The following is a 21,848-nucleotide window of genomic DNA, read 5'->3' as shown; positions in this document are numbered from 1 at the left end:
ACAGTAGTCTGTGGAAATTTCTCTTAAAAAATTAGCAAAAAGCCTTCTTTTAACTTTAATTGTATACCATTTGTATTGAAAGGCTGATACATAAAATGAAGGTTATTATTATTTATTATTATTATTATTATTATTATTATATTATTATTTATTATTTATTTATTTATTATATTATTATTATTATATTATTATATATTATATATAATATATTATATTATTATTATTATTATTATTATTATTATTATTATTATTATTATTATTATTATTATTATTATTATTATTATCGCCTATTAGTTTAGTTAGTTAGACTGATTAGTTTTGCTTGGTGATTAGTGATACGCTGCATAGAAAACGTTAATAAATAGTAACTCAATGACAAAGAACAACGCTATTGACACCCGAATGACTAATCTTTTTACCGACCTTTGTTTATGATAATTAACCAAATCCTATTACTTTTATTAACAAATATCCCGCGATAGATTATTCAAATCGCAAATTCTAAAAAAGACATGGCGCACGGGCACAAATAATAGCCAAGCGTCTATAAAATATTTGACGTTCGTTGGTTATCTTTTTCCCTCATAAGTTTACTCGATCGCTCCCCAATTTAGTGACCCCGTTGCCGTATTATATTTACCCTGGGCAAAGAAAATAATCGGGCAGCCCTAAATTGCTCTTAACGAATTTCATTGAACGCATTTCGCTTGCGATATATTCTGTTCCATACATGAATTGCAATTCCGAGAAACAGAATTTCAGCTCCTTGCTCTTGGAAGAATAATAACGCATGTAAGGGTAAGATTACGAAGCATCGAAATTTTTAGGACCGATGATGTAGAACATTGATAAAACGTTCTTTAAACACAAGCGATAACTGAACATTATATAGGAAATTAACTAATTAGTTACAACGGTGGCACAAATTCCAGGGCACGATCTGAGCTACAGAAGTAATGAGAATCTTGAATCTACTGGTATATGATAAATCGGCTTGTCTGGTTTCTGTTAAATATAATGACTTTCCTGAGAAATTTTCATATTTGTTCTCCCGGACATGTCGTATGCCACAGAGAAGTCACTGACCAGAAAATGAAAAATGTACAAGTTGTTTCATATAAGCCATGGCGCAAATATGATTTGGACAAAATGGAGTTTGCAATTTCGCCGCAGAATAGCGGAATAATCAAGAAGCGCAAGAAACGGACCGAGTTTACATCGCAGCAGCTACTAACGTTTGAAAACTACTACAAAAAGGAACGCTTCCTTGCAGCTAGCAACCGTAAACTGCTAGCCGTACAATTCGGCATAGAAGAAAGAACAATAAAAATTTGGTTTCAAAATCGACGAATGAAGGAGAAGAGAAAACAGCTGAGAGGCACTTGCGAGTCTGATGTACAGAAGCATTCGGCGGCTCACATTGCAAATTATTTCTCAAACTTTGTCCCTTCATCGGATGAAGAAACTGATTCCGTTGATATCCCCAGACGAATTTTGTTTATAATTGGATTTTTAGAATTGTACATTTTATAATTGTAGTTTAGTAGACAATGGCGCGAGTTATTGAGCGTCTTAATGATGGCATGAATTATTTTATTTACGAAATATAAACATAATTGTAATTATTAATTTTATTATTTACCCATGACCAAATGATGGTTTTCAAATAAGAAAACCGGCTCAAAAACACAGACAACACTTTCGCACCAGAAATGACATTCTGTATCAACTTTTTCAGATCGGACCCTTACTGTACAGGGTGAGCTAAATTAGATACTTTTAAAGTGAAACTTCCCTTGCTAAAGGAGACGAAAACTAACGTAGGTGTCTGGAGCTCGATTTTCATAAAAACATAATTTTAATTAAAATGGTTTCTGTTCCAAAACTATAGCGTGTTTTTCGAAAATGTGCAATTAAAAAAAATAGAATTAAAAAAACGGGTTTTTATAGGGGACACATTGTTTATTTTTTGGATTATTGAAAATAACATTAACTTATTAAATTACCGGTACTAATTAGATTGTGTCGCAATTTTTGGAAAATGTCTTTAAGAAGCTCTTTTCTTTCAAGATATCGTTCGCAATACCAATTGCTTGCTGTTTCTGCATTTATTTTCTTCTTTCAAAAGCAAACTATAATATCCCATTTATTTGACAACTATCCACAACCACCAACACGCAGTTGTTCAAAAATCCCGAGAAAAACATCAAGGATGCTATATTTTTGGAAAGGTACGTACGGTAGGTATTTTTTCATTGATTTATGGAAGGAATTGGTAATTAGGTGATAGATTCTAATGTCTCATTTTGTTAATCTCTAGCTTGCAACAAATTTAGTTTTTTGTTTTTTTGATTCAATATCAAAATTATCATCAAACTTGTGGATTTCTGAATTTAAATGAATTTTAGAATCCGAACTTTTATTTTCATACGCTCTTTTGTTTTCGTTAATGCGTATCTTAAATGTTCGGGACTTGATCCACATTTCATCTTGTAGACTTCGGATTTTTAAGTTTTTCGTGATTTAGTTTTATTGTTTTTCAAAAATTTTCCTATGGTGCTTTCAGTTCGGAACCCACTAAGGGTTCCGAAAACATCGCTACACGAAATCAGTTCACAATGAAACCACCAAAGCACAAAACAGCACTTTTCAAAAGGTTTTATACTCTGGTATCATTACTTAAGAGACATTGCTGTAAGTGAGCACTGTTTATGACGAATTCAATCTTTTAAAAACATTTTTCGGTGGATAACTAATTAATTATTAGAATTATAATTATTACATTTCAGTCATTTAAGCTCAAAAAATGCCGCAAATATTTTCATATAAACAAAAAACTTTCCATGACAAAAAGTGTATTAAAAATGCACATTGTTGAAAAACACCAGCTCAGGAATAACAACGAATGTCCATTCGTTTCGAGCCATCACCTTTAAAAATGTCCAATTTGACCCTGTACAAAGAAAATTAGTAAAAATAAATCCTGGTTCAGCAAATAACAAAGAAAATAAAAGGAATATTCAGGAGCTTAGCGAGGTATCCCAAACGCACAACCTTTTAAAACCATTTAGGTATAATAAATTTGGCGATGCATGGGTCAGGTCCGGGAGATCCGATACGAAGGACCAAAAATGTAAGCGATAAACGTGTAAAGCGCCGCCGGTGCATATTGGCTACTTGTTGATAACCGAACGATTTTCTACGTGGGCGTACACGACAGACGAATAGCCGCGCGTGTTGGCTCGGCGCTAGAAAGCTGCGTGGCTGTGAACCAACCGGAGTATCGGAATGCCAAACGAAAACGCCCGCCTACACCCAAGCCGGCTTTTAGGCACTCCGCGGTTTCTTCTTGCCTATTAGTCACTGGTTTTGTCTGACGAAAGCGGGAACATTACCCCTAGGACGTTTCGAACGTTTCTTGGTGCAACTCGAGAGTGTATTTTGGTGTGACATTTCAATTACTATGACCTGAACCACCGTACGATAAGAAACAACCAATATTTTCGCTTCGATTCTATAAAGTTAAGTGTGTTGTTTGGTTGGCATGCTGCCTTACCAAGCAGTGGCTATGGACTACGCTGTGACGTCGGGATTCCAGAGGCACCACCACCAAACCCCCATCGGATTAGGGGTGAACATCAACCCAGCCTTCACACACTCTTGGTTTGTACCGGCGGATCTGTGTGTTCCCTACAAACAGACTCCTCTCCTCGAACCAGGGCATGTCGAATTATTTATAATTATATACTAGTCTTTGTTTCGATTTCGTGATATTTTAACAACTAATCGTTGGTTAAGCGTCGCCAGGCTAACGACTTTTCAATTTTAGCTGAGAAAGTATGGCTCCTTGGCCAGCTAATATTGATCAACTGCCACTGCAGATCTAATTTGTTTTTCACTTTTTTTGAAGAACGCCATCTTTATTAAAAATTGTTTATTTTGAAGAAGAGTGGCAGTACTACCTTTCAATTTGTGATTGATCTTTTATATTAACTATTTAAGATTATTAGGAAGAGCTGTAATTGCAAAATGTAAAGAAAGAAATATGTTGTATAATTTAAATATAAATAAAAATGAAATTCAAAAATACTGTGGACAACAAATGGTCACCTTGCGGCGGGGCGATAATCAATCGATGTAGTTTTTTCCCCGTTCTTATAATACTTATCCTCAGAGGAGGGTCGTGGAAAATAATACGATTATAGGGGAAAATCTCGAATACGGAGGGCAATAAAATAAAATGAAAAAACAAGCACAATTGTCGCGCCTACGGTAAATATATTTTTAGTGGTTGCGAATTGGTTATGGCGGTCAGTGGCGTCGAGGGTAGATTTTTACGCTATTTCAAAGACGGTCAAAATCTACCCATTAAATATAAAATAAATTACAAATTTTAATTCATATTTCATTCCCACAACTTTTATCAAAACAGACTATGGTATAAATAGTAAGAATAAATTAGAGAATGTTGTAGAAATTCCAAACAACAAAAAATTCAAGCAACACCAGCATACCCCACAAGAGTCTGAACGTATGGAGATTTTAGCTTATTAATGTTGGAGGAAAACAAAATTATAAAACACTAACTATATGCCTTCAAAAAATATATATACACGTAGAAACGAAAAACATATACTTTAAAAAGTTGTAATAATAAGTTAACAGCTTTAACCCAATATTAATAAATTAATTAATGGTTAATAACAATTACAAAAACAAGAGAGAAAGTATGGAGTATTTTACCAGATATGTGGACGGAACTAACTAATCGCTGTTGTAACAGCCGTTGGTCATTTTCGATAATAATTTCGATAAGAATTGAGTATCTTATTTTTATTACACTAAACCTAAAATAAAATAATCAATAGGGTATTAATTAATTAAAAACAATTAATTTATTCTTTTTGACTTGTTATGGTATCTCACTGAACTAATTTGCCCGGATAACTTAGGCGAACTTGCGGAGAATTTATTTTAGATCTCCCCAACGAACGCCTCTGGTGCGATTGAACTGGACAAACACAAGAGTGAGAGCCAATATGTTTTGCTTGGCCCCCAGCGTCTCTTTCAATCAGACATCCTAGTTGGTCTGCCAGGATATTTATACGATTCACTATTTCGATTTTGTCACGTACTTTTATAGCCGTCATATTCCCTTTTCGACTTAATTCCGTTTCTGTGTGTTGCGGTCGAAATTGGAAAAAAAAATCAAACAATGAACGCGTCGACGTCTAAAAAGTGACGGTTTCGTTTCCAGGAGTGCTGAACTAGCTCTACCGCGAATAGGAAAGGTTTTATAGCTTCTGGACGTGTCATTCCACGTCCGATTAATGAGGCAGAGGTCCCGAGGGACGTACGGGAGACATCGAAAAGCTTCCGGAGACGGTCCAGGTCTAACGAAAAAACGGTCTTTTTGCACAACAAGATGCACCATCGGGGACGTTTTATATGACCTCCCCGTCATAAAACGTGTTTTTTTCTTACGTGGCTTTTTAGCAAATTATGAAGGGGGCTCCTAGGGGAGTTTGTTTTTTATTTGCGGGTTTTTACGATTATTAACCTCTGACTTAAATCAAGTAGCGGATTCATCAGTTATGAATGACGATGTTCCAAAATACTTTATGCAGAAAAATGTGGGGGTTGATTTGGAGATGGAATCGAAGTTTTGTCACGCGCATCGTCCTTATGAGAACAAAATATTGACAGTTCGATCGCGCCAAAAGGCATTCCAGAACATCATCCACCGACAGATATCACAAAAGACGCTTTCCGAGCTTTCTGCTGGCAAGGATAACCTAATAACAGCCGGCAGAGGGGCTCGGACGGTCTCAGGGGGCTCGAATAACGGTTCAAGTAGCATAGACCAATTTCTGCCAATTTTAGCAAAAGTTCCCCGTAATTTTGTTTTCACACGCTGGCCCCCATAGTCCGACAACCGGACTAAATTGGGCGGACACCCTGTCTGGAGAGAAACAATAATTTCTTTTAGTTATGGTGCCGGAATTAAGGGAACGAACTCCCCAGTGGCATTTTAGATTCTTTCGTCGCGTAATTGAAATCAGTTATTTTCCGAATAGGCTGTCTACAATTGGAGCCAAAAAGTTTAAAGGCAATAGAATTAAATAGCAATTTAAAAGCGCGTGTAGATTATATTGAACACGGGTCCCCTTTTTTCGGGACGAAGGCGGAAATTAGAATTCGACATATGGGACGAAGGCCCCGGAGGATGCATAAAATCACAAGTAACGAGCTGAGATCGCGAAAGTTAGCCGACTCCGGTGGGAAGCTTAAAATTTACCTTCGTTTCCCGATAAAATCACAACGAAAATACTCTTATTCATTGTTTCGCTTATATTATTTAGTCAAATCAAACGGCGAAGAGGTCGTTTCCTAACCGTACTCCTTTTCTATGTTGCAGCATTCTAGAATTGAGGAAGGAAAAAAGCAGAGATGCCGCCCGGTCTAGAAGGGGGAAAGAAAACTTTGAGTTCTATGAACTCGCGAAAATGCTTCCGTTGCCTGCCGCAATCACCTCTCAATTAGATAAAGCTAGTATTATTAGACTGACGATCTCGTATCTTAAATTAAGAGACTTCTCTGGACACGGAGAACCGCCATGGAGTAGGGACGGGCCACCTCCGAACAAAACCTTAAAAGGTAAGAAAAATTGAACACATATCTACATAGAGTTCACAGAAGTCTATTTCAGAAATAAGTAGAATAATAAAACTGAATCCTTAAGCCACAACGATATAGAATTAGGAACCATTATTTTTCATTTAACATTATACAAAAATTAAATTATAAAAAATTATCATAGATAGATGAATAGTTTTATTCACAAAGCCCAGTGGATGTTTCGTCAGGAAACGAGTACATTATAGACTAGAATAAAGGTACATGGAATTATGTATATAAACGATACGATAACACACATTTAACAGTACAGTATAGAACAGTTACAAACGGATATACAAACAGTGCAAACATATTGACAAAATGTCGAGAAAATATCACTAAACTCATCAGGGCACTCCTGTAATATATGTTTCAAATTCTTTCTGGTCGTAGAAAGCATTGGTTAACAGAAGCTTTCTGATGCAAATTGTCTTGTAGATAATTCTTGAATGCTTGTAGGAAGCAAATTATAGTAATTTAGCGACTTTTTGTAACACATGTGGTTCAGTTTTGACTTTAGAAGGTGTTCTCTGTTTCGGGTGTTATAACCGTGGACATCAGCCTTTATTTTTATGAATAATTTAAATGAATATATGCAAGGCACTGTTAGTATTTTTTACTTTATTAATATATCTCTAATAAAACGTCATCTGACGTTATAATTAAGTACACAAAATTTGTCGAATGGTAAAAAATGCATCTCACAGTTCAGCAATATCACTTTCTGGAAATCTGAGACTACGACGTATGTAAATTACTCATTCAGGCATTGCGAGCTATCATATTCTATTTTATATTTTTCCCAAACAATGTTTAGCCCAATGTACCATGACTTGATGATCCGATTGACCAAGTTCTTTAATGGTCCGGTTTTCACCAGTTATCTGGTGTTACATCCTCAATGACTTGATCAAGCAGAAGCTTAATTTTATATTTTGAATGTCGTGTTGTGTCTTGTTACAAACCATTCCACTTGCGCCCATATAACTCCTATAGAATTTATTTCGAAATGGTAACATGCCCAGGGCAGTTACACTCTGTATTCCTGCTACATCTTTCACAGTATTAACCGTGTATAATTCCTTGTTTTTTTCCCAGATGTAGTCGGAGTGTTCTTTATGATAGCTTGGCTTATCTATAACTCCTGGAATTGCCTCAAGATATTTTTTCGTTTCAGCAAAATAGTCGTCAAAATCATCCGAATCCATGTCCTTCTTCATGACACGACTGCAAAAATTAGCAAACTTTATTTCAAAAGTCTATCTTCAATATGGACAAAACTTTGCGAACACTAATTATAATTATTATCGGATTTATATTATGGATCAAAAATATTTTTTTTACATGAAGTTTTGGTTAAGTCCCTATATCCATTTTTTTACGTTAATCACAATCTCACAATCACAATTCTTGCGGTCCATAATATTATTAGAAAAATTCCTATCTTCCCAAATAAATTACTAGGAATTTGGAAAAAAATGGGCCCTCACCTGAATATAACAGTACAGTTTTTTTTTAATTTTTTCATGGGGAAACGAAAAATTTGGAGAATCAAAATCGCTAGAAAATTGCATGGAATAAGAATAGAAGTTATACAGACATTTTGATTGCAAATTACCTCGGCATCACCGTACATATTTCAGTACCCAATATTTTTTACTATTCCTACTAACTATTCCTAGATAACAATTAGAAAAAAAAATAAGTAAAAATTTAATAAACTAACTAACCAAACAACAATTATTATGACTATGCTGGTAGAGAGAACATTCTTCTAGCAGAATTAAGCATTATAGGTGAAATATGTGACTAAAGTAGTGATTGTGGGGAGTTTCCCGCGTAGTTGGTATAAAAAAAAAGCCACAATAAAATAAATTTCAGTTTCTGAAAAATCTTGGATTTGAAAATTTATTTATACAAATTTGAAGCCGCAAACAAAAAACGATTAACAAGACATAAATAATAGTGCAAAATATAAAATAAATATTCTCTTCTCTTGGACTTGGACGGAAATGAAATTTGCTACAATTTTGCACTTAATCTTTCGTATTTGTTATCAGTAATTTTAAAGAAATTTTGAACGATTTAAGGATAATAATACAGTGTTATACAGTGTGTCCGATATAAGGATCAGATAGCATTGGGATATCGGAAGGAGATATAGGGTCGATTAAATTAATTAAAATTAAATTAAATTAAAAATTCTTTTAAATTATGAATGGCATGATGCATTTATCATCATTCTTAGGATCCCATGATGTACCCCAAAAAAAAAATCGAGAAGACAACAATAAATTCAATACTTGTTCAGTTTTTGCGACTAAGACTTTTGTTTTTCAGAATGCATGTTGAGACCAATAAGGATCCACTTTTAAAAATAATTGTGACTCTAAGAAGGATGATAAATACATCATTTCAAAGCATTTTTGAGGTCAATTTAATAATGAAAATATTCAATATGGCGCCCACAAGAAAATTAAAAACGTAAGGTCCCTTTATGTTACCATTGCTTCTAAAAAATAATAATGTACTGATAATGTTTCTCGTATTTTTGGCTAAACTAACCAAACCTAACCGATCCTTGATCTGCTATGGTTTCCGATATCTCCATGCTATCCCATCCTTATATTAGACGCACTGTATAAAATATAAATTATATACGAAAAAAAAACTATTTTTACACATGATCAGGTGAAAGACGGGTCAGGAAAAGCAAATCCCGGAGCATCTGCGTCTGTGATGAGCTCGTCGAAAGGTTCCGGTAATCGAATTACCCCCGGAACAAAAGAAATACTGACCGCGCTGACCGGCAATTGTTTCTGGGCTCGCGGCTACGATTCTTGGGGCCCTTCCTGTCGGGTCGACGTGTGGTCTTTACGGGAACCGACAGGAAGAGATCCGTTGCAGGAATTGGCTTAACAAAGCGCCGAGAGGTAGTCATCGGTCTCTGGGGGTTCCGTTTGTTTTGCCACTTAATTTGGTGAACGAATAAATATGGCGTTTAAGACAAAATTATCGTCCATAGGAGAATGTAAAACAATAGAAAGTATCAAATAACCTAGTTAAAAATCAATCGAAGAAATTTTTAACAAGCCACGTACGACACGACTGAATTTTACTGACAATTGTTGCGGAATACCAAATCGTCGAATGCCGAAGCGTTTTTGTGTGCAACCGGGTTAGGAAATTGTCCTTTACTTGATTAAAGTCACAAACTGAATACTAATAAAATTTCCTGCGCTCTATTACTAAATTAAATAAACCCCGCCTCCGTTCGCGAAAAATCCCTTAATTACCGACTCGGAAAATATTCAACGTTCCTCAAACAAAATTTGAATAAATGAAACGAATCTGGGTTAGAGGAATAACCTGTGTAAATCTCTCCCTCTTGGAAATTATTTCGTCGACTAAAGAGTTTTAAATTAGCGTCAATCAAACATTCCCGGGTTTTAAACAGGATTAAACAATCCGCAGTCCCGGATTCCATTTAAATATTGAAACAAAACCGAATCTAACCCCCTAGATCAATGTCAATTCATTAGGACCACAGCGGGTCTTAAGATTCAACAGGGGCGTATTTAAAAAAGGGAACAGGAAAGGATGAGACAGTTTTCTTCCCATATGAATTAGTATTTTTTAACAAAAACTCTGCGTGGTCAGATACTTTGTGATTCCCTCGTTTAGAACAATTGAATAATTGGATAATAATAATAATAAGACTTGTTTTTCTTTTATCCATTTTGTGACTTTGAAAGACCTTTGAATTTTTGTTCAAATAATAATATAATTAGCATCTATAACGCATAGCGTTACTTAATTTTTTAACCAAATGTTACCAAAAACACCAGATAAGTAAATACATTTTTATAAAAACAAAATATTACTTAGGTGGCTTTGCTTTTATTCATTATTAATTGTCAAGTCGATAAGATTAAAAATCCAGAAGAAACTCTCAACAAGCTCATGATGTGGAAAGTATTTAAAAAAAAAATCAACGGAGAGTTTCTTCTGAAATTCAATGAAAGTATTTTATTATGGTAAAAAGTTGAAAGTATTGTATGTATACTTACGTCATAAGTTACAAGCATTTTTTACCGGAAACTCAGGAGAACAAGAGAATAGAAAAAAAATTTTTTTTTCAAATCTGTCACATTTTGGATAATTCGACACAATATTTTGAAAAGCTGTTAATACTTATTTAATGTCACGGCAAGAGGTAAATCATCTAACAAGTCTTCAATTTCATTTCTTAACTATTGTACATCTCGTACATATTCGCCTTCCTATCACTCCTGCCCAAACATTGATTCCGAACCGTTCTTACCATTATTTGAGATTCGTGACTCATCAGTGAACAAAAATAAATTAACGGAATTATTATTCTCGTCATGTTTATCTAACAGCCAATTACAATATCTAAGTCTTCATACAAAATCAGCTTCATAAAGTTGTTGATGAAGGTTATACCTTGTTTTTTTTTTTAATTCTCCTCACAGATTCTCTTGAGATGTCTAATTCTATTGCCACTTCTCTTAGCGACGCAGCTGGATTTACGTTGGTTGACGTATCCCACAACATTCATTTCCATTTCTTCGGTTATAATAACATTATTATATCGATTTTTTTGTGGATTTCTCATTTTTAATTCCAGCTTTCTAAAGAAAGAATATGCAGGAAGGCGGACTGCATACAATGCACGGACCTGTCGAGAGTTTTTTCTGCATTCCCCGTATATCAGAAACCACTTTTTCTCCATTTGTACATTGATTATTGTTTTCCATGATAATCCAAATCGATAACACGACAAAATCGATAATCAGCTAAGTAATATTTTGTTTTTATACAAAGGTATTTACTTATCTGGTTTTTTCCTTCCTTGTAGCTTATTTTTTAAAGGATTTTGAAAATGTTGGTTTCAAAATGTTGCAAAAAAAGTATAGGTTTTAAAAAGTGTTTGATTACATTAAATGTTATTTGCCATTAGACCAGTAAAGAAAAGTTTCAGTTGCAATTTTTCACATGAGCAGGTGACCCGGTAAATTTATGATGGCCACTGCCTCCTAGACACAATTTTCAAAAATTAAATAAAAATTAAAAAAAAACAAAAAAAGTGAAAAACCGTCCTATCCTACGTATGATTTTTTGAATCCAAAAATGCAAAAAAATATAGGTAGTGCCATTTAAAATTCGAAAATTACTCTCGCATCCACTCAAACCGGAAATTCAACCAGTGACTGCATATTGTCAAAAAATTGGACATTCAGCCTATATTAACCCTTCCAAATTTGCAAACCGCTATCTCAAACCGTTAAGAAGTCATAGAGTGTTCCCACATTCTTGTGTCACCCGGTATAGGCGGGACCAACAACAAAACTAACCAAGACTCAACTATAATGTTCACTCCGTAAATATGACTTATTTTATAGAAATTTTAAATTATGAATTAAAATGACCTTTTTTCACCCTTCATTTTTAAAATGGTAGCTTAAACTTCTAGCAACCACTCTATCTATAATCCGCATTGTTATTTTTTTTTAACTAGAATATTGTAAAAATGTAAATAAATAAACTGAATTATCCATTTCTCGTCTATATATGGGTGAGACAAAAAAAAGCTGAGTTAGCTATTTTAAGTTGTAAATTAAAAAGACCTTTGGTTTTCTGTCCGAATAATTAATATAATTCGAATATATAAAATAATGATTTAAATTTCTAGCAACCACTTCATCTAAAATATGGAGCGTTATTTGAAATTTGAAAATATGAATAATATTAACTATTCCGTTTCCGACTACATACGTGTGACAAAGAAAAAGGTAAACTAGAATTTTTGCACCGTAAATGTTATTTATTTTGTAGCAATTTTAATTTGTGAATTAAAAAGACCTTTAATATTCTGTTGAAATAATAATGTAATTAGAATAACCTATTTTCACCATTCAATATCCAAAATAGTGATTTTTTTAATAATTATTATTATTTTTATTGTCGTAAGAATTTGAATAATATTAATTATTTCATTTTTTTTCTATGTATATATGTCAGACAGAAAAAGTTAAACTAGAATTTTCACTCCGTGGATGTTACTTATTTTGATGGTTCCTTTAAATTTGTGAATTAAAAAGACCTTTAATTTTTTGGTCAAATAATATATTTAGAAGGACCTTCCAATATCTAAAATAATAATTTAAATTTCTAGCAACAACGCCATCTAAAATACGGAGCGTTATTTAATTTTTTTAACTAAACATTGCTCTATCTCTGAAAAATATTTTCAAGTATGCAGTGTTGCCGATTCTATCTAAACGTGGCAAAATCTTGGTTAGTTTAAAAAAGATAAATATACGCCAGAAACAAAGTAGATTGTTCAGATTTCTCTATACCTGTGTCTTACCGTAATCGAAATAAAAAAAAATTCTAGATTTTTAAGCAATTTGGACCTTTGAAGAAATCTTAATGGCTCTGCACTTTAATTGAATAGAAAGTCATTCCTGACATACTGTTCAGATGCAACATACCGGGTGTTTTAAAATAAGATTTTGTGTGGAATTCACCCAGTATAATTTTAAGTAGAGTTGATCAGTTCGCCAGATACTTTTAGTACTCTGGGCTACCCGATATAAGCGAGATTAAAGGTTAACTATAATTTTCACTCAGTAGAAATTGTTTATCTAGATACATTAAAAAATTAGTTATGGTCTGTTCATATATATAAGAAAGTGACCAATTGCTTTTGAATGGGATTATCCAATTGTGGTCGTTAACATACAATGCAACAAGATTATTACCTAAAGTTTCGGAATTTAAATTCAGGTATCATTGTGGTCCGTAATAGAAAATAATTTTATACTTACCTGTGTTTAATATTCTTTGGTTTGGTATACTACTTAGCTTAAGTTTATTAGTAATGTGTTGAATCGTGTGCGAATTATGCAAAATATGTGCGAGTCTAGTGTATCTCAGGGGATGCTCCCGCCCAAATGTAGAAAACACTATTCTATTGAGACTAGGGAAGTTATAAACAATGTTTATTTGACTCTCATTAAACGTGGTGCCAGCAAGCAAGCGTCTTTTGAAGAAACGGCCACATTGACGAAAATTCCAACATTAACTGTATGGGAAATTGTGAATAATCCCATTTCAGCGAGGAAGAGTGTAGATGAAAGTGATCAAGATATAATACGGCGTAAAATTTACCAGTTATACGAGGAACAAAGCGTGCCTACATTAGATATCTTAATTAGGAGGCTCGAAAAAGATGAAACCGGTGTTAAATGTGGCAGAACTACTTTATGGAAGTGTATTCAACACATGGGTTTTAGATTTAAAAAAATTGTCAAAAGACAAGTTTTAATTTAATCTTTTAGAATTCGGAAATGGCGACTGGAATATCTAGAAAAAATTAGGATTTACAGAGAACAACAAAGGCCGATTATCTACTTGGATGAAACCTGGTTCGACAATTATGATACCCCGGAAAAGGGTTGGGTTGACTCAACTGATAAGTGTAAAACAAACGCGCCATCAAAAAGAGGTAAAAGAATAACTATTTTGCATGCTGGCTCTAAAGATGGTTTGATTCCAAATGGACTTTCTCTGTCTGCGGAAAATATTAAAGATTCTTCTCTGGATTACCATGAAGACACCACCGCTGATTTATTTGAAAGTTGGTTTAAAAACAAACTAGTTCCAAACATTCCTCCTAATAGCGACATTGTAATGGACAATGCAAGTTATCACAGTAGAAAAAAATAAGATTACTGTTAACTCCAATGTCCTCAAACTTATAGAAACCGAAGTTTTTAACATCCTTCCACACAGTTGGGCAAATTCTGTTAAACATATAGAAAAGGCAGACCAATCGTATATCTATATTGCAAATGATATAGAACAAATAATAATTAGAACAGGCGATGATAGCGATAGTGATACTGATATATTATGTGAATAATTTGAAGTAATTTAAGTAGGTAATAAAAATAATGTGTAATTTTATTTTAGATTTAAACATAAATACATACATAAATAAATAAATATTCTAAGCATAGTCGGGCCTGTTCGGCCATATTTCATTCTTACAGCTTGCCCTGGATTCGTATCAGTTAGTCACTTTCTATAAACAGACTTTATAAGATTCTATTTCAAAATTAAATACATACTGCACGTGATGCATCGAAATATTACTTGACGAAACCCTTGAAACGTTCCCACAAAAGGCTCTTATGAAGCAACCCCAACGTCGAATAATACGTTACGCCTATGAATTGGATTTGGGTTAATTTATTGAAAATTACTTCGCTTAAAAACCACCCTCTTTTGGCGGTGCGGCCACAAGTACGCGAATTACAGCTCCGAATTTTCCAAGTTTGGTTTACAATAAGCAACTGCTAATTTTATCATTCGACGCTGGGGTCGTCGGAATTGGATTTGCGAATTTAACATCGAGGGTTCATGATTAGATTTACATGTTGTAGTTTCTCTGGGATGCCCGTGTCGGGGCAAAACGCCGCCCCCCGATAACACATTTTCAATCAGCCCACATACTCGTGTGGGTTGTTTAGTTAGTACAAATCCGCAAAATCACGCCGGGGTGGTTTTTTTTATCAGTTCACGAAAGGGGCCATTTTTTTTGTATTTACCGTTGTAGTTAGTCATCAAAATGGCGCGAATCTGTGAACTTCCGATGTAGCATTTAGCTTTATAAATCACGATTTAACTAAGAGATGATAATATATAAAGGAAATTACCTAGGGTGGCGCACACCGCGGTTGATGAATAGGATACGAGAGTGACAAAATTTTTGAGGGCGTGTAATACAGCCTTATAAAGTTCGATATCAAATAGCAATATTTATTTACGTTTCACATGGTAGAGAGACATTCTCCTTCCTTCCTCATTCACTTTGTGAAAACTCCAATATAGAAGCGATATATATCACACCGGAATTAATACATCGGGGAAACGTTTTTCAAACCGGTATCAAAACAATCATAATTTTCCTCGGAAGGTCTCCCATTTGTTTTCGTCTTTAATAGGTGCCATGTGAGATTCGTGTGTGATTTACTGCCTTTAGCTCGATTACATTTATCAAGTAAATCCCTCGGAATTCGGAAGGAAGAGGGAAAATATGTATGTAGCTCTAACTTTTTATTTTCTAAACGGTTTTTTAAAATTTGTTGCAGCCAGTAGGCGATCTTCTTCTATATCCGAAATTTTCGAACAACATCAGGGAACGCACATACTGCAGGTAAGTCGATTTTATTAACTATTCAAAAACCTCTAAATATTCGCAAACTAATGGAAATCCCAACGTCTAAAATGATGAATAATAAATACACAAGCTACCGCGAACTCGGGTATTTTTCGAATAATAAAAAACTTTTAAAATGACGTCGATTTTCTTCAGGCTTCGACTCCAAAGTTGGGCTAGTTATTTATTCTTCACGCGTCGTGACGGTCGTTTCATATACACCGATGAGATCGGCAATCATTGAACGAAAATTTGGTAGAAAGGTACACAGAACGTTTGTTCAACACCCGAAACATTTCAAATAGAGACATATTTTTCAATTTTTTAAATTTATTTTTAAAGCTGACAAGGCAACAGGAAAAAGTAAATAAAAAAATAAACCATGCAAGAGAATCCCTACTAATTTCAGAGAAATTCCAAGTAATAAGCATGTAGCACCTTTCCCTTACCGGTTTACCCATTGTTCAATGATTTTCGATAACTCAAGTCAATTTATTTTTCGAATTGAAATAATAAAATCAATCTACTCACTATTGCGAAATTCGTACACCAGGTGCTCCCATTGATAATGGACAAACTTTAACAGCACATTCAGCAGATAAAAATGAGTAATAATGTTTATATAAAGTTATGTATTTTTTTCCTACTTTTAACAAATCTCTTCTACATTTTGCTCTCAAATTTGTTAATTTTTTTTTCAAGTTGGAAACTAATAATAACCTTCCATTCTAAAATATTCTTATCAATAGAAAATCAGATCAAACATTGGGTCATTGTGTTAACGCATAATGCATGGTCACATCACCATCCTTCCCAAAATTCATCGGTTATCAACTCTCTTGTTTACGTAGCTTGTGTCGTAAAACTATCGAAGATATTATGCGTTCCATCAAAAAATACACTTCACCAGAACCTTCCAATAGCAATGAGACCGAAAGCAATCCTACACTTGTCACTGTGATCCTTCCTTACATTCAAAACAAAGGTTCTAAAGAAGTATAACGTCAAAACCAAATTTACCACTTGTCCAAAGATCTCTTAACATCTTCGGTCCGTCAAAGACAAAATTCCATGTGAGATGAAAGGAGTTCCAAAATATCAACTAGGCTCAAAGAACACGAAAGAGCCTTACGACTAAAACAAATAAACTCATCAGCTGTTGCCGAACACAATCACGACACCGGACATGTAATCCATTCTTCTACTAACGAAGAATCAGAGAGTCTATAGAAATCTATAAACAACCTAACAATCTTAACCGCGACTCAGGTCTCTACCTGTTACCAAAATGGAAATCAGTCATCCGAGACGGTGTTTATGTCCCTCATTTAGCTCCGCCCCTCAAACAATATATAAGCAGGTACAGAGTAAAATGCGAGCCAGTTTCAGTCATGCTCTGAAGAAGCCAACAAGATGATTGGCGAGACGTCAGCAAAAACCACCACAGGAGGAATCCAGAAGTTTTGTTTAACCAGTTGCGTTCGTTAGGTCGTTATAATTTATTTGAATGGTTTATCGTAATTTTGGTATCTTCAGTTTTTCACAAAAACAAATCATTTTCTAGATTTTCCATGTCTGACTAATTGGCGAATCAATTTTTTTATTATTTAAATTAACCGAAACACCTCCGGTTAAACTCCCGATTCTAAGAAAAGCAAAAAATCGCGGCTTAATGCTTGAGAATGACTCACGCTTCCTAGCCCATGTTTCATCGCTATTGCAAAAGGCATATTTTGCTCTAGGATCCCTATATAAAAACATAAGCATTTTAAATTTCAAATTTCGCGTAAAATTATGTGACTTCTCAGTCCTATCAAATGCAAAATACTTTGTTTTAGGTTTAGAACTAATTATTTGTAATTTCTATATATAATTACCAAAGTTATGTGCTTTAGTAAATCCCTTTCGGCAACCTAGCCAAAGCTCTTCATGGGTGATCAAGGCTGGATGTGGTGAAAAGGTTTAATTACCTTGGTGCGACATTCTCTTCTTCCTTTTTGTTTAGCTTTCCTCTTGGGATGCAATTCAAAAAATATATCAAAAAACCATACTAAATATTTTTCCAGTTCCAGTTTGGGGCATTACAACATATTTGATCGAGTACAGGCCACCTTTTCAAAAAGATTATTGTTACTTCCTAAATTAACTTCAAGTGCTTTGCTTCACTTTGACACAGGTTCCACAAACTGAATTTACCAAGCCTTTAAGTCTTACCTCGCCTTTCTTATGAAAGTATGGAACTGTGACTGTGTTTTGATCGCCAGCTATCTTTGATCAATAACACAAAGCGCACCAAATTCAACTGGGCATGTCCGATTAGAGATCTTAGGATGTTTTAAAACAAAACTTTTTGAAGCAGATATCAAAATTGCAGCCGGTTCACACTACACGAATTTTTACTCAAGCTTTGCACCGGCTGATCTACCACCCAGCCATTTAAATTGCCAATTACGAGCGAGTAATAACATTTTTCTGAAATTCTCCTATAAAGGCTGCGCTTACTTCATTAAGGCTGATCAGATTTGATCCGCATGTAACACTAATCAGTTTGAAATAATTTTTCACCACTTGCCCGATGTATAATGCCATCCGTACAGTGGAGTTTTCCAATAGTAGATATATAGTGCCGAAATAAGCAACAGAAACCGTACATAACCTCAATTTCCTAACCCCCCCGCAGCGGGGGCCCCCCGCGCGTGGCGTCCTAGTGTCCCCCCTGTCTACCAGAGTCTACAATACCTTTATTACCGCTTTAAATAATTTGTACTCGCGTGGGTCAAACGTCTTGCTTATCTTATTATAAATCTATTAAAGACCTTTCTAAGAAATGAGTAATGAGTAGCTTACTATTTTGTTTTTTTGACTAGTGCGGATTTCTTGTTGTCGAAATGTACTTTCTGATAAACAATAAATAATAATAATAATATATGTAGTAAGATATTATATACTGTTAAGTATGAGGAAATTTTCAAGAAAGACTTTAAATACATAAATAAATAAATTTGTTTCAAGTGTCATTAACACCTACCTAGTTTGAAAGCAAAATTTAGAGGAGATTTTGGTTACAATATTTCAACACCCTGTAGCTCCAAAATAAAGCATTCTTCTTTTTATTTATTTTTAACTTTTGCAAAATAGTTGCTATTATACATTATATCTCGTCATATTATTTGAATTCTGAACAGTTCTTTCAGGTTCCCCTATACTTGATCCCAATAGTTAGAAACTATTGCCGTGAAATTTCCTTAGGAATCCAGAAATGAAATAATATACCGAGTGGATTAATCTGTCAAATAGTTATCAAACACCCTGTAGAATAGCAACTACATAGTTTTAATTATATGCAGCGTATTATTGTTCCGGTATAATCAACTGTTAATCCCGCAGAGTTACCCTGTATATTATACTTATTTATACTAATATAAACTTATACATTCTACTTTGTTACAGTCTTTAGATGGATTCGCCTTAGCTATAGCGGCGGACGGTAGATTTTTGTACATTTCGGAAACTGTTTCAATATACTTAGGACTTTCGCAGGTAAGCGGACAATATATTTTATAAGTACATTACATTTAAAAAGAGAGCTAATGCGATCGATATACACAGAAAAAATCGTTCGTATTGCCATAGGTTCGCGTGGGGTTCATTGTATTATGCACCTGACTCATTGGCTCCCAAGTCGCCCACGATAGGTGATAACACGTCCTATCCGTGTCCCTCCAAGTCCGTACGCTAGCATTTTCCCGCAGTTGCAAATACCCTATTGATTATGGCCCCGGCAGTGCTATTATAAATGACAAGCACGCTGCTGCAGAGGACTACGTGAGGAGCATTCGGCATCGTGGGGCTGGGGGCCGCTTGCCCTGGGAGGCCGGCATAGCGGACACGTATACGGGGATGCTGCTGGTGCTTCAGGCGACGACGCCGGCGCCGACGCCGACGCTCTTACGTATTGCACCCGAATATATTTATTTTCTCCGGAGGCATAATTGACCTTTCAAAACCGTATTGGGTTGTGCGTATTGGTGCAAAACGTTTATAATAATAAATAGCTTTATTGCTTTTACCATTAAAAACAAAAAATTTACAAAACTATATCTCGAATTAAATTTGGTACCAAAGGGCTAAGGAAATCAGACATTTGGCACACTGTTACAGCCCAAGAGTCAGCATAAAATTAACAGACCAACAAGTATCTAAGTAAAGGTTTGATTAAGTAGGAGGGAAAGTAAAATTTTGGTATGAGAAGGACCTTTTCAAATACTCTTTTCGATGCTGTAGCACTGTAAGGGCACACCGTCTGCGAAGATTAAAATTGTGGACATCGTCCGAAATTTAATTATGTTGTAGATCATGTGTGTCGAGCATTGAATATATTTTGCAATAGAATAATAGGACGTCAAGTTTATATCGATTGAACATGTTTAACCAGCCTGACCTTACCAGATATGGCGAGATGGATGAATGACAAGAACTAGAAGAACTACAGGAGAAGCACGATTAGTTTAATATATATAAAAATGTTAAAGAAATCACAGGACCAAGAAAGAAAGTGCTGCAGAAAGAGAAACCTCTTTAATAAAGGGTTCATACCAATTCCCGAAAAAATGCATCAAGAAGCTGTTCCAATTTCAGATTAATTAGCTTAATGAGCCATTATCTGAAAATTATGTAAAAAATATTACATCGACATCTACCTGAAATGCGAAGAAAATATAAGTCTCGAACAATTTGGATTTAGATTAGGGCATGGTACTAGGAGGAAAGGACTTTTAAGCTACTGATAGATAACATTGTGGAATGAGGTGACCAACATGGCCTGAAAATAAACACTGCTCAAAACTCACCTCACCTCACAACCTTCATCCGTAGATCAAAATCCGAGCACGGATAGAAAACGCAATAGCCACGTTTGTGAGAACGTACGTCTGAATCCATTCTCTTTTTTTTGCAACCGCTGCAGAAATGCGATTTGATTGTCGTTTTCCAATATGCTGAATTATTTGGGTTAAATACGAGTTTATGTTGAGTGACAGAATCGTAAAATCCAGTCATATCAGAATTAATTAATTAATAAAAAAGAGTTGAGTGTCATCAGCATAATGACGTTGCAAACCTGGATGTAAAAATAGCAAACAGAAGTGGACCTAAAATACTATCCTAAGGTACTTCATTGTTATCACCCAAAGGCCTAGGGGTTGGTTCGTTTTTATGTTCTCTCATTTAAAAACGATGACATGAATTTACAAGACAGAGATTAAAAGAATTAATGAAAAATTTAAATGAGGATTTCATGATTTATTAAGCCAAAAGTTTTACTAAAACGAAGTATAACCAAGGCAGTAATTTCACATTACATCTGCAAGAGCGCTCCCACAACTACAACCACATCTAAAAGCCGATTGTTTTTATTGCTTGTCCATTATTTTCTCTAGAATTTTAGAGAGGCAGGGGCAGAATACTAATAGAACGCTAATTATCACACTCTAGAGCTTTTTTTTATTACTTCAGCCAGGAGTATGACTTGTGCCTATTTCCACAGTACGGGAAAATATATGTAAATACCTATTATAAGCACAAAAACAACAGGGTACAAATATATGAAAAATTAATACTTATTCTAGAAGAGAAAAAAAAATACCTGGAGATATGCTTCAATATTTCTTTTTTTTTCTTTTCTTTTTAAAATTACAATACCTCAGGAACTTGTTCAGAACCTTCTCAATCGCATGAATGGTGTGTTGCATATTCAAGTTCAGATCGAACAACGGAGCAGTGAAACCTAAAAGATTGTGACCTTTTTATATTATGTGTGATAATTATCAATTTCATCAATTCCATCAATAAAGTTGTCTTTATAAAGGTTAAGAAATTCTATTAATAGCATCTGCGTTATTAAGACAATTGGAGAGAGTTT

At 34.6% G+C, this 21,848-nt stretch overlaps 1 protein-coding gene across 3 annotated transcripts in view; it reads left to right on the top strand.

The window, feature by feature from the left end:
• The window catches only part of LOC132708587 (protein trachealess), a 110,027-nt gene that overhangs the window by 83,308 nt on the left and 4,871 nt on the right, over window positions 1-21,848 (top strand). For 2 of the 3 annotated variants that reach the window (XM_060680983.1, XM_060680986.1), the window contains 3 exons: window positions 6,419-6,657; window positions 15,861-15,925; window positions 19,379-19,468. In XM_060680983.1, the coding sequence (XP_060536966.1) occupies window positions 6,419-6,657; window positions 15,861-15,925; window positions 19,379-19,468 (394 nt within the window). Of the gene's footprint in view, window positions 1-3,386; window positions 3,664-6,418; window positions 6,658-15,860; window positions 15,926-19,378; window positions 19,469-21,848 lie in introns of those variants that run through there. The other variant, XM_060680984.1, reaches the window with a different exon arrangement.

The sequence above is a fragment of the Cylas formicarius genome, unplaced genomic scaffold (assembly GCF_029955315.1).
Source record: "Cylas formicarius isolate icCylForm1 unplaced genomic scaffold, icCylForm1.1 PGA_scaffold_12__32_contigs__length_19106922, whole genome shotgun sequence".
NCBI classification, from domain to species: Eukaryota; Metazoa; Arthropoda; class Insecta; order Coleoptera; family Brentidae; genus Cylas; species Cylas formicarius.
The sequence above is the reverse complement of the archived record's forward strand: the minus strand, read 5'-3'. Positions and strand labels throughout refer to the sequence as shown.